Below are 22,319 nucleotides of genomic sequence, written 5' to 3'. Positions count from 1 at the left end.
CCACTCACCAAGTTAAATGCATCAGCACCTCTGACTTCATTCAATTCTCCAATTGATTAAGCTCCAAGTTAAATGCATCAGCACCTCTTCTATATTTGTGTTTATGATAAAAGAAAACAATGGATAAAAGAGAAAACCACGAGTTTTTACTGTACATGTACATTCAAAATCATACATCCTTAATTCATGGCAAGTAATAAGTTATCTGGCGGTGACCAATTTTCTTCGATAATTCTTCTTCTTCTAGTACTTAAAAATAAATTGTATAATTTAAAAACAAAGAAACCTTATGCATATGAGTGCTTGCTATTTGAATAAAGAAGCACTAATGGGACTTTATGAATTTGCATAATATTTTACTGACATATATGATACACCTCAACAGTTGCGGTAAACCACCATATACGAAACCGAGGAGCATCATCATCATTACTTTTCGCATCATGTGAATTGAAAACATGTCGCGAAAGGAAGGCAGTGACAAGAGTGTCGAACTCGGATAGCATCCATTTTTTGTCCACCTCAGCATTCTCTTCCAACATACACGGTTTCCTTTGAAAACCTCACCACTGAATGTATCGACCTGAGTTTTAGAAAATAATTGTGAATTGTATTGTCATCTGTACATATTTCTATGAAAAGAGGAATTGTTGAGACAAAATACGAACCACTGTATACTTGATAACTTGTTGAGGCATTTTAACAAACACTTGGTATACATGAAGCAATTGAAGCAAAAATGATAAAATCCAAATAAATCAACGTAAAGCAATAGATCTACTGGATAAAAGGGAATGAACATAAGAATGTCACGGAGTACCTGGAGATGTCTAGATCTGGATCAAAATCGTCAAGATCTTCATCTGTGATGGAGGCAAATTTGGAGCAGGGCTTAGCGTGGTTGGGGATGGAGACCGTCGACGGAGGCACCTGGCGGAGACATCCTGGCAATCCGGAGTCTGAGGCGGCGGAGGTAGCAACGGAGTTGACTGCGCCTTTTCTCGAAAACAACAACCAATTCGTGAAAGGGGCGGAGGTTGAGCGGAGAGAGTCTGAGCGCAGAAACGACGGAGCCGTATCGCGTCACCGTCCAGAGAAAGACCGAGCAGAGATGAGGCAATCTGGCCGGAAGAGAAGAAAACGAGAGGGAGGAGGTTTGGAGGAAAAGAAAGAGGGAGGCGGGGGATCGAGAAAGTGAGACCGACAACGACAGTTTAAGTCGTTAATGATTTTAGTTGAACTGGTTAGATTGATCGGGGGATAGATAGGGGATTGTTGGACGGGGGATTTTATAATTACCCTAAAAATTATGTTGCATTCGAAAGCATAGCGGGTGAAGATTGTATATCTACTACTCTATTAATCAAAAACCTAACACCTCTTAAGAGTTCATTCACTATTTTGACTCTACCGACACCGATTTCGTAACAAAAATTGAAAGAAGAGAAGAGATCGGAGACCTTGTCTTTAATACCGTCGATCCGATTGAAGACAATGGCGCGATGACCACCATTGACGTTTATTACAATACTACATTATTTTTATAGAGAACGAATGACGTTGGGCAGTTCATGCCAGAGTTGTTAGGCAGCTCGGTGTACCAGCAAGCCCCAGTTTATCACACAGGACCAGACATACGATCAGGCCTATCATCAGGATGCGCAATACACGGGTGACACAGGACATAGTTCGATCTATCAGGTAATAATTTCAAAATTTTAAGTTTTATTTAAATAGTAGTCGATCATGTTTATTAAATACTAAAATGATTGTTGTAGGATTCAGATCATATCGGGCTGGCCCCACTAGATGTTACTGGTGCAGAAGACAACATAGGACCTAGTCCGGTCGTTACGCCACGTACACAAGTAGTGAATGACTTATTTCCATCGTACAATAATGTTTACGTCAGACGTAAGAGAGTGGATAAACAAGAAGCTAGACCAGAATGAAGATACCCACAACGAGAGCACCAAGCACTAGACTTGTTCACTTTTGACTAGGTATTTAAATGGACTGTTTAAATAGACTGTTAGTTTGTGTTACGTGAGAATGTATTTAAATGGACTGTTAGTTAAATGGATTGTTAGTTAAATGGACTGTTATCTATAATTCTAAACATGATAGGTTCTAGCCTATTAGTTAGTAGTTTGGACAGAACTTTAAAACTACAATTAACTAAGCTAATAGGTCTGTATTTTTTAATATTGATGGCATCCTTCTCCTTAGGAATGAGACAAATAGTAGATTTATTAATATGATGCAAGGCTAGATTATGTTCATAAAAATAATGAGCTAAAAGCATTAAGTCTGATTTAACCACTGATATCTTCATATTTGATCTATTGTTCCGACCAATTCCTGTACCAAAATCTGCGTTTTAAACCACCAAATCGCGTATTTTACATTGAATATCCATAAAATGTGGTACTGCTGCGATTTCATTCTTATTTTGCAGAAAACGGGAGAAATCAGGGAAGTTACTGAATTCTGAGACTCTGCACGCGACCCTCATCACATCTGACGCGACCCTCATCAGAGTCGATGCGGGTAGCATCAGAGTCGATGCGGGTAGCATTAGACCTGACGCTGGTCGCATCGCGAGTCTCCAGAGCAGACAATGAAGGCCCAATAAAGGCCCAGAATTGAAGTGCTCGTTTTGAAAAGTCTATAAATAGACCACCCCTGCCACCAGAGGGGGGGTTCCGAATTTGGAGATTCTTCCACAAGCTTCTACTCCCTTATGGAGTAGGGATCAAGAAAGGAAGTTGAGGAGGGAAGATTTTGGAAGATCATTCATAGATCCATCTCCACCTTCGGTTTTATCATGATTTCTTCTCTTATCTCTTCTCTCTTCTCTCATGATGCTTGAGTAGATCTATCTTGTTTCTATGGTTGATGTAATCTAAAACCTTGATTGTAATGCATTGAATTCGAATTTGAGTTGTTCTTGTGTTCATTTGATTGAGTATTATTCTTCCATTGCTAGATTGTGATTGTTTGATTGAATCTTGATGTCTATTGTTGAATGTTTCTTGCATCTCTTCTAATATCTTGACCTTGATCTTTCTTGCAATTGAATCAAGTACTTGAGGTAGATCTAAGATCTGAAAAGATAGATCAATTGAGCCGAGAGGTGAGATTTCTATTTATTGAGAGATAGTGGATACCTTTAGCAGTGGATACCTTTAGCAAACCGATCAAATGACTTAGATTGAACACTTGTAAACGAAAGTTTGAGGTTGTAGATCAAAGAAGGTGAAATTGCAATTCCTTACTAGGTTCACTAAGCCAATAAACGAGAGTTGAGGTCCAGGAACTTTAGGTACGGTCAATAGATCCTTACACAAGTCAATAACTCATAAACGGGTTCTATGCTGCATTCACTCGAAGACCACGCGGGTCGCGTCACAAGGGTCGCATACGAGAGCATGCGAGTCGCGTGAAGGTCCAGAGAGGCAAGGTTGAGGATGAAATCTAAAACCCTGGAAACTTCATTTTAAATCGATTTGAACCAACTTTTATCTTTCTTTTATCTTCTGTTATCGAATTTAGAAAATTGAAACGAATCCAAACCAAACTCTTCACTTCTAGTACCTAACTAGGATAAGTAGTGATCTAGACTCGAATTGTACCGTCCCTGAGGATCGATACCTGATTGTACTATTAGACAAAGGTTGTGCACTTGCAACCTAATACGAAAGCTCAATCACTGTTTAAAAGGGTACAGCTAGATGTACCTGAAACTTTGTGTGCACGCTTTTGTGCGAACAACCACCTCCCAAAAATATTGGTAAAACTTAAAGGTAAAACCATCTGGACCAGGGGCCCCATTAGCCTCAGATGCAAAAAGGGCTTTTTTCACCTCTTCTTCTGTGAAAGGTCTCTCTAAGGACCATTGTTTTGAAGGTGTAAGGATATCAGGTAAATCCCAAAAATCAGGTTCTAATTGTCCAAATTTGGTACCCTGAGTGCCTAACAAATCTGTGTAAAACTGAACTACATGGTTTCTGATCTCAGAAGGATTATTGGTAACGTGGCCATCTATTTCTAATGAATTAATCCTATTTTTTTTTTTATCTGTGTGTAGCAATGGTATGAAAGAATTTGGTGTTGTAATCTCCAGCTTCTAACCACTTTTGTTTAGATTTAATTTTCCATGATTCCTCTTCCTGAGTATACAGTTCTTGTAACCTAGCAGTGTAAGTATTCCAATGATCTGATTCTGAAGGTGTAAATGGTCTAGATTCATGAATGATTTCTAAATCATGAAGTAATGTCATCAGTTCAGATTTTTTTCCTTTTTCTGAGCTCCATAAAAATTCCTAGCCCACCCTTTGATCTTTTACCTAACATGTTTAAGTTTGTTCTTCCAAGATAAACCAATGTCAGGGAGGGAAAGGGGATGCTCTTGCCACCATTTGGGTAACAAATGGAGGAAGTCCTCTTGTTCTAGCCAATAAGGGTCAAACTTAAACATGAAAGGTTGTGTATGAACATGGGGGTTTGTGTGTAGGACAAGATGGCAGTGATCTGATGATTTTTTATGAAGGTCGGTAGTATAGCTATATGGATATGATTGGTCCCATTCTAAGGAAGTAAAGAATCTATCTAACAATGCAAATTGAGTACCATTAGACCAGGTAAACTTCCTACTATGCAAGTGGTGTTCAACTAACAGATTATCCTGAATAAAAGTATTAAACTGTAAACTAAGAGAAACATCAAAATTGGAGCCAGATTTTTCTGATTTTTTCCTAATAGCATTAAAATCACCACAAACAACCCAATGAGAAATGGAGTTATCTTTGAGTTGGTTCAGTTCCTCTCAAAAGGATTGTTTATAAGATCTAAGCACTGGTCCATAGACTATAGTCAGTTGCCAAGGAGTATTAACTTTTTTACATACAAAAGTAATGTTAAGACAAAATCTATGGGCAGTATGGTTAAGAATTGAAATCTTATTACTATCTCCTCCAAAAAGAATCCCTCCAGATCAGCCTGTAGAAGGAAGCCAAAACCAAATATCTAACTTGGAGGATATGCTTTTTAAATGCCTCTTGGTAAAATGTTCTTTTTTAGTCTCTTGGATGGTAAGTATATCTATGTGATTAGCTACAACAATATCTCTAAGTCTATGTCTCTTACTACTAGAATTAAGTCCTCTATAATTCCAAGTGAGGATATTCATGTAAGCACAATGGAGTTCTCTGGAGTAAAACCTAGGATATGATCTAATTCTAAAGCAACTACTTCATGGTCCTGTCTAGGATTGCTAAGTTTGGCCTTAATTAGAGATTCAAAATGTGCCCTATCCATTTGTCTAATGCTGTCTATAATATTTCTACAATCCTCTACAGTTGAGCCTAATCGTATTTGATATACCTAGAAGAGAGATTGAATTTCATCTACTGTTAATCTACTGTATGGAAATCTAGATATTAATGAGTTACCTGAGGAACTGGCATCTGTAGTCCTGGCATGTTTCCTCTTTTGGGCCTTGTCCAGAATAGTCTCATTGTCATCCTGAGACACCCTGAGACTTCTTCTTGGAGGAGGTTTGGGGATGGTAGGTCTAGTAGGAGCTGGGTTTGTAGGTTGAGGGGTGGAGATTTTTGTGTCAGATTCTTCCAGATGGATGGGCTTAGCAGGGGAAGAGCCAGCCCCCCTAGGTGGTCTTTGTTTCAGTCTGGCAGCAACAGATGAGCCACCAGACCTATTTTTACCTTTAGGCCCCATCACACAGGTTCTCTTTACAGAGAGCTGATTGGGTTTTCTCTTTACGAAATATATGAACCGTGTGATGGTGAATAAATGAACGGTTCACTTTTGTTTTTTGATCCATTTCAGAATTTGCCTTAATTATATATCAAAATTTCAGTTTAGTCCCTAACTTTGCAAAATATTACAAACAGATATTTTAACAATTTTGAATTTTTAGAACTCAACTTTCAACAATTTTCACGATAAATGTTTTATTTTAATGACATCAAGCCAATTTCTCCCTCTACAAGCCATGACTTCGAGGAGAGAGAATATGACTACGGATCGACCGATACTGAGACCTCCAGATCAAAGATAAGAGTTGAGAGAGTTCTACCTGTGTACTGACAGGTTGCAATGGCTAGCAAGTAGTAACACAGTTTAATTTTAAGAGCAAAATTGTCTACATAATTTTTTATTAATATTAATATTTACTTTTTAGTGATTAAATCAGAAAATGGGAAAATTAATAATATGTGTAAGTTATTTTTTAAATTAATATATGTGTAAGTTTAGATGCGGAAATAGATCATATAGTTCATTTTGAAATATTGATAGAAAAAAAATTAATTGAAGAAGTTACGATAAATATATATCTAAATTTACCATAAAAAAAAATGCAGTAAGAGAAGTATGAAACCTGCAGAGCCAACAGCAACCAATCGTTCGCGCGCTTCAAGCAAAAATAAAGATACATTATAAACAATTTTTTTTAGCTAAAGGAAGATTGAACATTAAGCAACTTGCTCGATTGAAATTCGGTCCAATACTGATCAGCTATAATCTAGTAATTAATGGACCGCCTCTCATCAAAACGACTTGTCGTATTATGTGCGGCGAAAGAGGCTCTCCAGCCGAAATTAGAAATGACCACGAAATATATATAAGCCAAATGAGCCCCTCTCAATTACTATCATTAGTCGGCTATTATCAACAATAAAATTAATAAATAAATATAGTCCCAGAGTTCAAATAAAGGCAGAGTTGTTATAAACTTAGAAATTCAGAAGTTCAAATTAGTTTCTTTTAATTTGAGACGCCTCATTAAGCACCTCAGCAATTATTACATATATTTATGTGCTTTGAAATGCAAAGAACGCGAGAAATAGAATTACGGCTCATCACATATAGATTTCCATCGGTCTCTCCCAATTAAACGAACAATGGAGAAATCTATTCATGAGCTCGACTCTGATTGCACCATTGTCAAGGCGAAAACCAGTTTGATCGACCTCCCTCATGATCTGTTCTTTTTCATAATAGGGAAGCTCGTAGACATCTCTGATTTCATCCGCATACGAGCCACATGCAAACGGTGGCATTCCTTGATTTCCCTCTCTGATTCACCTCGCGTGCCATGGATCTTCAATCACCGTCTTATTACTTTGGGCGCATATCTCGAATTATACTCGCTTGCCTCCAGAAAATTTCATACCATAAATGTACCAGGAGCATCCGACAAGTTTTTTAAAGGGCCTTCGGATGGCTTTTTTCTTGCCTTTGACACCAGAAACTTCACGTTATCGCTCCTTAACCCGTTCACATACAAGGAATTCCCTCTGCCATCTCTACAACTCAAATGGAGCCCTCTTTGTTCATACTTTCTACCAGAACTTATCTGTGCTGGTGAGGTTGTGGCAATCTCAGGGCTCACATCACAGGGGATCCTTCTACTGGCATCTTGTCGATCAGGAGACGACAAATGGGTGACAGTGGAACACCAAGTTGATAGTAAGATTGGGGGGATATCATACTACAAAGGCATGTATTTTGTTAATATTGAGTCCGAGATGGGCAAAACAACGATAATTGATGCTATGACGGGTGGATTTGTATTTTTTGTCCCAGCTCCGGATCGCCGGTGTAACAATCTGAAAGGTTCTTGGATAGAGCTATTGAGCTACGACTACTTGGTCATGTCGAGTGGAGAGCTTCTAAGAGTTTTTCGTGTTTGGAACGACTACATGATCTTGGGGAATGAGTACTTTGAAATTTATCGGTTGGATTATGCCGGTGGGTGTCCCCAATGGGTTATTGTCGACAACATCGGTGACCGCATGTTATTTCTTGATGCGGCGCATGGACTTTCTCTGGTATGCAGAGACGCTCCTGGCATGAAAGGAAATAGCATCTATTTTATCAAACCCTTCCATTGGTGCAATGGTTTATCTAAATTCCTATGTAGGTATGATATAAGCGACGGCACAACAGAAGTATTTCCATTTAATGTTGAGACATGGGCTGATGGTCCCTGGATAGTGCCCAATCTGCGTTAGAATGTCATGCTGGTCGAGTTTCATCGTTATGTTTCTTTCTTTTTTTGAGTAAAATTGGAAATGAATTTATTCAACTTTTTAAATTTTACAAGGACATCCTATTAGAATTTTGATCGATGAACTGTTTTGTTAATTTTTTTTAAACAATATTTTCATTGCGATGATTTTTATTTCTATGTAATCCTTTTTTTTTTTGCGTATTGAATAATTGTGTGGGTCACAAAATTGGTCGGCTGGCCAGGCCAAGTGCCCAAGTCGTCCGTTAACTTGTGTAATTTGTTTTGTATTTTAAGTTAACGAACAGCATAAAATCATTTATGCTGTGGGTGTTAATGACTACGATATAGATAGGTTGAATTATTTTCAAATTTACTTTGTTGCGGCTCCGCCACAATTGCTTTTTGTGTATGTTTATATGTGTGACATTTTTGTTTCTTCTCACCACTAGGGAAAAGCACTTCTATATATATTGGTTGAAATCGCATTCCGTTATCAGGTTCTGAACCATTGCTTATCGCTTTGATAGGAAATATATACAAATGTGCTATCTGCTCAAAACAGATGGCATTAGTCAATATACCATCGGCAACGCACGTTCGGTCATCGGATTTGACGAATCCAATGCCATCGCTTTTGTTTCGCCGTCGACGACAAATATGATTAACGCTGTCTATTGAATTTCAATAGCCAATTGTAATAGTGTCATACACCATCTATTTTGTTTGAGTTGGCGTTGGCAGATCTTAGTTTTCTAGCAGGTTATTAATTTTTGAGCCGATAATGATGTATATGTAATTATTATAATTTTTTATTATTAATTCTTGTATTACGGACTAGCCTATCCATGCGCTCATTCTATACCCATCTTTGAACCAACAATTAATATAGGCATCAACAATATATATATACATATACAAGTACTCCAACATATAACATATATTAATCCATGCCACAAACAATATATATGAAGTTCACAACAATTTTTAACCAACAAGCTAACAATATCACACATACAACCACTAAATACAATAATAGTTCATTGTACCAGAAAACTAACAATTGTTCTTACCACAAAATTATTAAAATTAACCAATAACAAATTAAGTGTCTGAACACAAGAATCCGAAAACAAAAACTGTTTTAAACCACAGACAATAATATGTCAAATCCCCCCACCGTCAAATACCTACACGTCAATTAAACTGATGATAATTTCAAGAAGAACTTACACCATTGGATATGAATGTCATGTAATTCATGTTCTTTGTACGGCATTTTGGACAGACGACACTGCATGAATAAATGAAAACATATTAATAACATATATAATTAAGAACTTAATCTAAACATATAAAAATGCATAAAAAAACCTCTTTTTTCCTTTTATTGAACCTTTCTTAAATATGCCTTTTTAAATCATTTTAAAATGATCAAATGATGAAAATATTAAAGGGTTTAAAAAGGTCAAAAATGATGTTTAAAATGCATAAGGGTTGATGAAGTTGAGCCAGCTGGTATCATTCATCAATTTCTTCTAAAATGGACATGTTTTGTGAAAAAAATCAAGCTAAAAGAAGTGTTATGCTGCTGAAATTTGCAAAATAACACTTCTTTCAAGTCTTTCTTTGCAAAATAGTGAAAGGAAGAGGTTAAAATGCAAATAGACATCAGTTATGCTGAGAAATATCATTTGTACTTTTTGATCCATGATTCCTTAGTGATTTTGTCCAATTCAAGTGAAAAGAAACACATAAAACATGATTTTTAACAAGTTCAGCAACTTCTGTGCTCAAATACAGGCTTTGACAGTCCTTTGATGTTTTAAAATGTTGAAATCATTGATCTTGGAGCTTTCAATCTCTTTTATTTGATTACTAGTACATAAACAGTGATTAAAAGCCTTTAAAGCATGTTTAAACTGTTTCAAATGACAAATCAGACCTATACCTATGCAAATAACCCTCTCTGGTGACCTCTGGTATGGTACCAAGTCCAAACTCAGTAGCCAAGTGCCTATCAAAGGTTACTGGTACAATACAATGCATTGAAAACCATTGATTTGACCTCTGCTAATAAAACAACAAGTCTGGACTGATAACATTCAAAAATACATGAAATAGACACAAATTTCATATTTTCTGATTTTTCTACAATTTTCTATGAATTTCTAAAGTTAACTTTTAAAATGTGAAAAATGCTAAATAAAACTGACAAAATGACCTTTTCATGCCCCTGCCTTTGATTAAATCTTTAAATATGTAAATAAATTTCAAAAAATAGTAAAAATTAGTACAAGCATCTTTCATATACTTCTTTATAACTCTGTAAAAGAAATTTCACCACTTATGTACAAAATTCACAAGAAAAAGGATTAAAAGGGTCTGAAAATACATGTTCTTATGCTATATATTGATCAGAACCCAATCCAAACCAAATTGAACCTTCTGCAATGTTCAAATCCCTTTAAAATGATCCAATTGACTTCCTTCAATGCTTGAATCAACTCCAAAGCTTCTGTACCTGTCATTGCTACCAAATCAATGCTCATTCCAGATACCAAACACCTAATTCATGCTCAAACAATGATTAAATCCTATGCAGGGGGGTTGATTAGATGGAGATACAAGGATATTTGGCGATCCTATGCACCACCAAAGGTTAAATTTTTTATTTTCTTGTGCCTTCATCAGAAAATTTTGACCCATAATATAATGCATACAAGAGGTATGAATTGCCAACTTGAGTGTGCAGTATGTCAAGAGTACCCCCAGTGCCGGTATGCATCGCGAGTTTGGGAATGTATGGGACTGATCATTACTCATGCGGAATCGATGCTTGAAACATGGGATAAATCATGGAGCAGATATAAGCGAGTTGTGAAAGAGAGTAAGAGGATCTGGTCAACGCGATTGATGGCGGTACTGTGGAATATTTGGAAGCAGCGGAACGAGACCATATTCCGAGGGAAGAGAATGCCTCCGATGGTACTCGCAGACAGTATCTGAGAAGAGACCGAGCTGTGGCTATCCTGTTGTAGACGAGACAGTGCTCAAGGAGTTGGTCGGAGGCATACTGGAATAGGAAATACTATGTAGTTTTTTTGGAATTTTTTAGTTGGCTGTTGTAGTCTTAAACACATCTTATTTCTTGTAATTTGGTAGCTGCTACCTATGTTTCAAAAAAACAATGATTAAATCCCAAATTGATGCTTCAAATGGCCTTTATGCCTTCACACGATGTCAAGTGATCAATTGATTGAAGAAAATCGCAAGAAAATCGGATCAAACCCCTATCAGTACCGATAACCACTCGCTCAGCCTCGGGCCGCCGGCAGCTGACAATAGGCTCATTGGACTCCTGATATCAAGACGATCACAGTGGTGCCCTTGGTCGGCGCCGCCGTGGCCGGCACCTCAAGCCCCTACCTTGTCAGAGATGAACCCTAGCCTCTATCGGGTTTGCATGAGTTTTGATGCACCCATTTAATCAGATAGCTCAGATTCAAGCTAAATCCAACGGTTCCTTACATGTGGACCCCCTTGTCAGTCATTCAAACGATTTAAAAGGATCCAGTGCGAATCTCAAAGCCCACATGTCAATATCCAAAGCCTAGTGCACTGATTAAAGGCCCAGCACATTCATTAATGCTAAAAGCCCAAATCTCAAAGCCCAGATGTCTAAATCAGGGTTCTAAATAGCTAGCTATAGCTTTTCCGGACCATAAACGCTAAGCTATGAGATAAAATTGCGCTAACTCAGCTACGAACGCTATTACCACTATATGAGACCCGTTATAGCTACCGCTATGCTACATGATTTTTTTTTTTGCAATTTATATGGACTTCTGTACTTCTATTCTTATTTCTAATGCTACATGGTCTTCTACGATAAGTATACTAAACCAAACTATATGCTTCTATTTTTATTTGTGATTTATTCTATCATTCTATATCGAGAAATATTCAAATACTAATTCTTCATTTTGATTACTCTTTTTATAGTATTCATTTGTAAAATTATTATCGTTCGTTTCAATTGAAAGCTGATTTTGATTATTATTATAATTATAAAATGTTTAAATATGTATATTGACTTCATTTACCTTATAAAATTAATTGCTCTTTGTCTATTATAATATGTAATACCATGAAGTATAAACTATTAAATAATGTTACTTTTTATATTTTTTTCCTTCTTATTTGCGTAATTGATAAAAAGTATAAACTTAGATTAGTTGTCATTTAGTTGTTACATCAATTCTCTAATATTGATTATGTTGATAATTAGTAGAAATATAGAATATAAAATTTGAAAAGGGAAAATCGCTATGTGTGATAGCTTCCGCTATAGCTACGCTATTCGCAATAGCTTTTTTTTCTGGTCTCCCCGCTATGTCGTTATAATCGCTATTTAGAACCTTGGTCTAAATCAAAGCTCTGCACACATTTTAAAGCCCAATATCCAAATCTCAAGGCCCAATGATCAAATTCAATGGCCAGTGCACATCTCAAAGCCCAAAAATCCAAATCTCAAAGGCCCAGCACCAATCTTAAAGCCCAGAAATGATTAAATGAACCCCTTTTGCAATTTAAACACTGATTATATAAAATTTGCAGAGAAGTCCTTGGAAGTTTACAAATAGGCCCCTGGCAGCATGAAATCTCTTCAAAAGACCCTTACAAAAGCTAAATCACATTCCCAAATCCCTCAGAATTTACAAATAGGTCCCGAGAAGTATAAAAACTTCACAGAAAAGCCCTTTCAAGTCCTTATTTATCATAACTTCTTCATTTCAAGTTCAAATCGACTCAAATCAGTTCCAAATGAACCCAAATTAAATTCTCTATACTTCTAAATCATAATTAAATATGTTCAAGTTTCAGCCAAACTCTGAAATGACTAAAATACCCCTCTCCTTCATTTATTTTTATAAATAAAATATAGAAGTCATTTTTAGACATATTTCCTAAGTAGAGATGTTGGTGTCTGATTAATTAATTATTATGCGCATAACGATCTAGCTAGTTGTTTCCGTGGTTATCTTGAACCAGAAATTGCATTACCAGGCCGGCGGGCCACATCAAAATTGCTATTACAGATTTTTCTCCAAGAGAGAAAAAGAAAGATGGCAAAATTAATTAATCAGGCACCAACATCGCTGCCTATGAATGATGTTTCAGATTTTATCTCTCTTTATTATTACTTTTTATACAATGAATCACTGCCTATGAATGATGTTTCAGATTTTATCTCTCTTTATTATTACTTTTTATACAATGAATCACACCCCAAATATGCTTTTATTTACAGGTGTCTTTGCTAAGCAGGAAAGCTGTTGAAAGTTGAAACAATAATAATTAGTAGTAGTATAACAACTCACGTGAATGTGATAAACCATTGTCTAAATTAAAATTGCATATATATTAGAGGCAGTCAATATCTACCTTTCCTCACAGCTCAAGCCCAGCAGCCAACACATACAAGTCATTTTTTTTTTTCATTTTGTTTATTAACCTTACAGGCTGCAAGTTCAGGATAGAATCAGAAATTTATTATAACATAATGAAATTAGTAAAAAGTAATATACAACAAGATATATTTGTTACTTTAATGGGACATATGCTTCATTAACAGAGAGACAAATTATAGTAACATAAAAATTACACATAAAATTTACAAACATTTCACAGAGTTTTTTCTCAGAAACTCAACCACTGTAACCGATTATGGTTAATAAAAATGAGGGCTAGATCCCATTTAATTTGTCAAAAAATATTTACAACATTTTTAAACTACAGGGAAAGTTTTAGTAATTTTTGTTTTTTTCATTTTTTTGTCTGGTAAAAATAAAAAAGCTGGTGAAGCTTTCAAGCAAAAAGGGAAAAAGAGAGAGAGAGAGTAAAAGATGGTGAAGCGACAAAGAGAACAGGGGCCAGCTATGTTGTGCTTTGCTTTTGCTTCACAAATCTCCATACCATGGTGTAGATTCTAATTATATTATTTCTTCATTGAATTGTATCATACTATCATCAGTTAAGTTTTAATAGGTTGTAGACTTATGAATATATATTATGCTATTGCTACCAATTTTTTTTTTTTTTTTTTAAAAAAAGTTGTAGACTTTTACTTATCAAAGAGTAAGGCTATGACAGTATGTATATTATGAATTGACTCGTGTTATGAATCCATATCTCTGTTCTAAAACTTCAAACAATCGACCTGAATCATTAAACATAATTATTATATTGAAACGTACTCGGAAATCAAATTTTACATTTGTTTTAAATGTTTTTATTGTTTTTTAGATAGGTAGAAATTATACTTTCTGATAGTCCAGAATATTTTGATCGAATGATTTTCTACCTATATAAAAAATAGAAAAAAATATATATTTTTTTAATAAAATTTGGTCTCCAAGTACATTTTCATATAGAATTACGTTTAATATTTGAATCCGTTGTTTGATCTTTAAAAATAGAGATATGAATCTATAGTACAGGACGATCTATATAAATCATAGCCTCACTCAACTTGTTTATTGTGTGCTTTGCAATATCCTTCTTTTTTTCTTGGATTAAATGTTGTGGAAATTCTAGCAAATCTATATATGTTGGTAATATAAGCATAATTTTTCCGACGTGATAAGAAATACACAAAAATTTAAATTTTGAATTGCCGTAAAGTCGATGCATCACTTCATGATTTGTCAATGGCACGAAACATTCATCCCCGTAAGTGGTTTTTGATGTTGACAGAAGGCTTATCGCAACGGGCACTATTAATTTGCTGGAATTACATATTAATCGCAACTGGCACTATTTATTTTCTGGAATTATATATTATCGAAGGAAATAAATTAGTACAGAAAATATCACTAATTAACTAAATACAAAAAGAAAATATATCTCGGAAAAAAAATACAAATAACTAGATTTGAGACCCCCAAAATATTTTGCTAGCATAACAGAAAAGATCCAAGGAACCTAAATCATTTGCTGAATTTCTTCAGTTTGTTTTCATTCGACAAGAAATTTTGCGGACAAAACAGAAGTTCCAAACTGGTTACATCTGCCGAAATTTGAGCTAATTATGCTTTACAACTGCCTATTTAAAAACAGTACCGTGCTTTTCACCATTACCTAAACATTAATTCATGCACTTTACAAAGATATAATATCAATTATTATAAGTTTCTACTTAATGTTTTCCTTCAATAATAGCAAATAAAATTCTTCTTTCTACCAAACTTTCGGAATTGGTACAAGTGGTTTTGGTAAATGTCTCGTGTGCTGTACTGTTGTGGGATATATAGGGCTATATCAGGAGATTCAGGAGTAATTATCTTTTCATTATTTGCATTTACTTGGATAAATAGAAGTAATTTCATTGTAGGGGAACGAAGCGTGAGAACTATATTTGATAATTAATTTCTTACCGACAGCTTAAAACATTATATAGAAATTATGTAAATCAAAAGTGTGTAATTAATATTAAATTCGTACAATATAATTAAACAAAATTAAAGTTAAGAGACGATCCTGTCACTACTACAACACAATACAGGTATGTTTGGTTGTAATATTAGAATAACTAGAATAGTAAAATTGGCGTTTGTCTTATTTGAATTGCTTGTTCCAATTTTTTTTAAGAATAGCTTGTTCTAATAAAACAAATAAGTTGAATTTCCTATTCTAGCTATTTTAATCCAACCAAACACCGAATAGCTTGTTCTAATGTCTAATCACCAACGGTCATTGGCGATTTTTGTAATAAACAGTTAGTATACTCTTTGTCAAATTGATAAATTAGTTGAACTTATTATGAACGGTTCATTTCTAAGAAACAATCGTTGAAAGATGATCCACTTTCACTAATGGTTTATATAAAAGAACCGTTGGTGATAGACTGATAGGTATACATTTGACAACTGTTATTCTACATGGTGAAAGTGGACACAAATCAGCAAAACAATTGGTCATTGTGTCGCAACAATTTCATGCTAAAAAACAACAAGCTGTCATTGTGTCGCAACAATTGACAACAGTTGAAAGCACTAAATCTGTACAGGAGAAAAACCTGGTAAAATAATTCAACTATAGCCACGCTTGACAAGTACATCAACAAATTGCACCTCCAACAATAGCCACGCTCGACAAGTACAGAGATTCGCAATTAGGGATGCAACTATTGATTTCGTGAAAAGGAAAACAAAAAAATGAATCACGACACCTATCAAGAAGAATTTGTTGTTAATTTCTTTGAGCATTATCAGTACCCTTGTGAAATAAAAAAATTAAAAAAATCTCAAGAGAAAAAACAAGCACAAGGGGGGAGAGAGAGAGAGACTATAAATATTTTTCCACTGTCATGTGATTCAAATATAAAAACAAAATTTACAAGCTAAAAGCTCTTCCTTTCTATATAGCAAATATTTTCGCCTATTATTGGTCGATCACAGAAATCAGTAAGCACCAGTCTAATTAAGTCATTGATACCAAATCCTTTGTTGCTCCTTAGGAATGCAAGCACTTGTTACCAAACCAACCCAAAAGGAATGGAACACAGCCCAACCTTGTTTCTATCTCATAACCCATCTCAACCAAATATAAGCGAGGAAATTTGTCGATTGACTGCTAACTAGGCAAGCTTTACTACAGCACCCCCGACTGGTATGGTTTTAGTACATGGTATTGCAATCATTAATTTATCTACAAAATCCAGTGCTTTTGGAGTTTGCTTTTAAGTCCTTACTCTTTTAACCCTTTTGTGGCTGGGCTGGTACCAAAACGGGTTGTTATCTACTAGCAGCACACCTGACTGCTATGGCATCAGTATTTGGTAATGCAATCATTAGAATTTCATCAAGCATACTTTTATAGAGTAAGGCATTTCTGTTAATTCAAGCCAACTAATTAAGATAAATCCGATGAATTGGATAGAAAAAAACAAAAGAAAAATTTCAGATTAACAAATTTTATTGAAAAAAGAAGTTTGAACTATAATTTGTTTCCCCAAAGCAAGGCAAGAGTGTCCAAAATTATGTAATGTATCCATGCAGCAAGTCACGCCCATACACGTTTTCTTGGAAGCAAGTCTTGTGTTTTGATTTTGTCTATCTTTGCTGCTATTATGAAATCATTTATACTCAAACCACCTGAAAAGGCAGAGAAAGGTATCAAGGATTGTAAAAGTGAATACTTAGAAGACAGTCTCATCTTTGATAGCTTGTGCTCTAAATGAGTTATAGCTTCAATTAAGCTCTCCAAAGAAAAACATAATAAACAGAAGCTAAAGCAATTGGTATGATAGGGCTGAAATTTCAGTTTTCACACATACTGGCAGCGACAAGAGTGCTTAGACACTGAAGCAAGGATTGAACTATATTCTGAAAACCAAAAGCGAGGGCTGGTAATCATTATTCTGAAAAGTGAATCAAACAAATGAATAGAAAAACTTCTTCTGATTAATTAAAGCCAGTGACCGGCCATTTTTCCTTTAACAAAAAAGGGGACAAATTTACTCTTTAATCTTTACTTATCAAATATTAGATTGCTCGTGCTTATCCAAATATAAGTCCCATTCTACCAACAGTTAAACTCTTGACTCTCAACTGACATTCATAGAATATCTTTATAAAAATTTAACTTGTAATGAAAGTGCCATAAGATTTGAACTTAAGGGGCCTCATTTGACATACTGTACAACTATTTGTTCTAAACAATTCAGCTGATAGTGCTCCTTAACAATTGCTGATTACGTCAGTATTTGTTGAAAAATAGTAGGTACTAGAGACCAGGCATAATTTGGACGCAGAATCTAATCTAATACAAATCAAACCAGATGCTTGCAAGCTTTAAGTGAAAGAAAAGTTGCTCTTATTAGCTATATCTATAGATTAAGCATACCTGCTGTAGGAGTATAGAGGTCGGCTTTGACAATATTGGGTTGCTCTAATGAGAGATTGGGATAATGCCCTAAGCCGTCCAATACTTTGTTAATCCTACTTATTAGCTCTTCACCACACGAAGCATCTCGCAGTTTCCATTCACACTGTAACCGTGTAAAACCTTCAACCTCCACTAGCCTCCATCCAACAACCTACCAAAGAAAAGATAAATGAAATGCATGCATATATATGAAGAATGGTGTCAAATTGTTTACTTGAAAATTCATATTTTACTATATTTCGATTAACTGCATTCTTTGGAGAAGCACATAAATTTATTGTTTTTTTTTTCCCCAAAAAAGTCGAGTTGAGGAACTACATTAGTTCAAAACAAGTATAAAATACTGCTTACTGTAGAGGACCAGACTGGGACATTACTGAATCAGTACCAATCAAACCAATTAAGACTCAAAACTGTACTCTATCCAACAGCCTGCAGAGGACTTACACTAAATTGATGCAACTAAGCATCAATTTCAACCCAATTAAACGCCAGGCAACCCAATTGTGCAATTAATAATGGAACAAGAGAAGAAACATCAAACAGAAAATTTTACCTTCTTCAAGAGTCTCAAGGAATCTTCAGCTGACAAGGGTTGCTTCAATGATTCGGCTGGTTCAATCTTCATCTGGGAAAGACAGAGAGCAGAGATGTTAGGAATGAGGATTCGGTGCAGCGTGTCGGTGTTGCCAAGCACGTTATCGCAAAAATTGCTCTCGATCTCCTCCGGAAATGGATCCCGCGCCCCAATTTCTCCCAGCAAGTCTGAGCTCGCCGCTATGGGCCGAACTAGGCTTGTTCTTGTCCGGGGAGCTTTTGGTGAGGGGAAGGAGAAAGTGGCGAGATTTGTACGGTGGGGAATCAAGTGAACTCTGTAGAGCAGGGTTTGGCTGGAGAGAGAGGAGAGTAGAGATGACGCCATTGGTGAAGAGAAAGGAGCAACTGAAGCTTGAGAAGATCGAGAGGCTAAGAGTGAAAGAGGATTTGCGGTTATGGATGGGGTTCTCTTCAGTTCCATTCAGTAAACACCATTCGTTGGAGACCATAAAAATTATTGACCGTTTGATAAAGATCCGGAAAATAAGATTTGGTATGATCGGTTCAATATAAATGGCTCCTGTTTTCATTATGACTGTTCAATTTAAATCAAACGGTAGTAAGTATTTGTGCTCTCTGATCTATTATACAGTAGTTGGAGAAGAGCAGTTAGTAGGCGGAGGAGCGCGGGAAGAGTGCAAGTAGGGGAAGTTGATAAGGACTCCGGATCCTCTGAGGTAACTCAAACTTTGAGCTTGGATTCGAACCGTACGATTAAAATCGGTCCAATTTGGTTTAGATTAGAATTTACTGATCTCTAATATTTGTAAGGATACTTACTGATCGGACAGTCTGGATCTAAACTCAAAGTTTGAATTACATGATCCAAATTCGAGATAAAGTTCTGAAGAATTCATATCATGTAAGCATAATATTTCTTCTTAGATGCAGATAGGGGTGAAAAGGGAGCGGACAGTGGTAAAAACCATATTCATATTTTTTTTTTTTCATTTTTGGGATACAGATACGGAACATATATCAGAGGATACTGATACGAATCCGGATTAAATCAAATATTTATCAAAATAATATAAAAATATATTAAAAAATATTAAAATTGTTATATTTATCTAATTATAACAGTGAATAACATAAAAAAATTTATAATATATATTAAAACATATGATATAAATATACTATTCGAATATGGATAATTGAAACATAAAACCATATCAATATTTTTATTTACACAGATATTTGAATATCATATATTGACATCTAAATTTTTGAATACTGATCAAATACGGATCAGATATTATCGTAGAATATTAAATAATTTACTGATCATGTAATTTAGATGCAGACCGCCTGATTAAAATTTATAAGAATATTAAATAATTTACTTGCATTTTTATCGTAGAATGAATTAGTCTAAATTCTAATCAAGTCTAAACAGCGATATTATGTTACTTTTAGGAGGATATGGACTCCACAGATGATGGATTCGTTTATCGTTTATGAGTTCTATTGGAAGATGGGCCGTTGATAACTCATTGAGCCAATTGGAGTCTAAGCATTCTCCCAGGCTCGGAGGAACGCCCCAGTCCCAGTATGATATTTAACAATTAAACAGAATTGGATTACGGGCTTATTCAAAAGAAAAAATGGATATATATATATATATTTTTAATTAAGCGCTAATTTTTTCTTGCCTCACAACTCACATGCCCTATGGAGCTTTTAAAACATTCAATCTCTAGATAGGAGATATGAACTTTAGTTTTTTTTTTGTCCTTTTAAATTTAAAAGTTCACAAATTTATTCAATTATTCTTTTTTTAAGAACTTGTTTTAAATTTATAAATTTCACATTTTAACCTTATTAAAAATGGAAAAAAAATATATAGTTTGCATAAAATAAGTTTTCGATCTTCTAATCGACTAAATCTACAAGAACATATGATTTCTTTCTTCATTTGTGGCGTGCAAGTTTCTTAATGTTGATACTTAAATATCTGCAAAGTGTCTATCGAGTTCTATGTTTCTTTATTTCTTTAGCTATTTACTAGTATTGTTCTCATGCGTTGCAACGAAAATATATATTATAAGAGAATAAATAATTTTCATAAAAAATATACCAATAAAAAAAATATTATACAAAAATTTGAGAGACTTGCAAATATATAATTTATATGATTTTGTATTTTATATGATTTCGAGAGGTAGAGAAGATACACGTTGATCATCAGGTTCGACGGAGGTCAAAGAGAAGAACTTGAGAACTTGTGCACATAAAAAGGATACGGGCCAAATTACAAATTCAGCAAATTTTCAGGGGTAAAAATTAAAACTGAGAAGATCGAACATATTACAAGATATATAATAAAGAAAACAAGTTAATTTGAAATTCAAACATTTTATTCTTGATTTTTTCAATCCAGGCGGTGGGGTGATTTCTATAGAAACAATTCCAATCAAATATATTTTAGATTTTTTTCAATTCTAGCATGGGAATCTTGATAACATAAAATATTGCAAATATAATGGAGATTGTGAAAACTTTAAAACAAATTATATTGATAAAATAGTAACAAAACAAGATATTTTTTTAGGGCCAATCAACCAAAGAGAACTCACTCAATCCTCAAGGGACTTACTCATCCAACACTTATCCAATAAGGACTCACTCACCCAAAGAAGACCCGAAAGGGAACTCACCAGTGTTATAAATAGCTAGCTATAGCGGTTTTGGACCTAGAAAGCTAAGCTACGGGGTAAAATTGCCCCGATCGAGCTACGGCCGCTACAGCGCGTAGCGACAATAGCGGTCCGCTATGCTACATGGGCTTATGATTTTGCAATTTTAATGGGCCTTAATGTCTAGATGGTTTTTTTTTTTTACTTTATCAAGCTATATCAATACAATAGAACATGTGCGGGCTATACCGCTATATCAATTAAATTTTGTATCATGCATTAATATATGGTAGTGGTATATTTTGAATATAAAATATATCGATAGTTTTTTAATTATGGATATTTTGAATGACAATTTGAACTTTGTATTGGTTCAATATGAATATTAGAACTTCGGTGTTTTTTTTTTTGATGAGACATGTTTACTAGTAGTAGAAATATAAAATATAATTTTTGAAATAAAAAAAATGCTATTTATGATAGCTTTCGCTATAGCTGCGCTATTCGCTGAAGCTTTTTTTTTAGTCTCCCCGCTATGCCGCTACAAACGCTATTTATAACCTTAGAACTCACTCACCCTAAACTTAGCATCACACTAAAACAAAACGAAATAACTCTCATCTCCCCTCTTCTCTAACTTTGGGTTTATTTTTTTTGATAATAGTGGACTACTCCACCGATTTCATAAATCGAAACCATACAATGTTAGGCAAGTACTGGTACCAGTGGTACCAGTCCTTCCTTATTCCAATCAATTACAGTAGAATGCATGTAAACTAACCTATAGCATATCAAAGCGAAGAAACCCAGAATCCAAGAGGCAAAGATAATAACCAACCAATTAGCAAACACTAATAAAAGAAACAGCCTCAAAATTAAAAACAAAATGTCTGCACAATAGTATCAAATTTCATCATCCTCCCGTGTGTCGGACCCATCTGTAAGCAGAGGGACCCTGTGCTCCTGCACTCTCCCATCCAACTCCTCTTCCTGTGTAATCAAATCATCACAAAAAATAGGAATACGCAACACATCAGTAACTTTGGGTTTATTTATAATAAAAAATCTAATGACTAGTTATCATGGAAGTTTGGAAATAT

General features: G+C 34.9%; 2 protein-coding genes across 2 annotated transcripts; one reads left to right on the top strand and one right to left on the bottom strand.

Annotated features, from left to right (window-relative positions):
• The first annotated feature begins 6,926 nt into the window (after window positions 1-6,926).
• On the top strand, window positions 6,927-8,039 carry LOC144551878 (F-box protein At2g05970-like). The gene has a single exon (XM_078299976.1). It carries the CDS (start codon window positions 6,927-6,929, stop codon window positions 8,037-8,039), a length of 1,113 nt encoding a protein of 370 aa, XP_078156102.1.
• An 8,834-nt stretch (window positions 8,040-16,873) lies between these two features.
• On the bottom strand, window positions 16,874-19,007 carry LOC144551713 (Transcriptional coactivator/pterin dehydratase). The gene is made up of 3 exons (XM_078299785.1): window positions 18,543-19,007; window positions 17,945-18,137; window positions 16,874-17,193 (listed from the first exon to the last, which is right to left on the bottom strand). Exons 1-3 carry the CDS (start codon window positions 19,002-19,004, stop codon window positions 17,102-17,104), a joined length of 747 nt encoding a protein of 248 aa, XP_078155911.1. The 5' UTR covers window positions 19,005-19,007; the 3' UTR covers window positions 16,874-17,101.
• Window positions 19,008-22,319: the final 3,312 nt, after the last annotated feature.

This window comes from Carex rostrata, chromosome 3 (assembly GCF_964058835.1).
Source record: "Carex rostrata chromosome 3, lpCarRost1.2, whole genome shotgun sequence".
Taxonomy (NCBI): Eukaryota; Viridiplantae; Streptophyta; class Magnoliopsida; order Poales; family Cyperaceae; genus Carex; species Carex rostrata.
The sequence above is the reverse complement of the archived record's forward strand: the minus strand, read 5'-3'. Positions and strand labels throughout refer to the sequence as shown.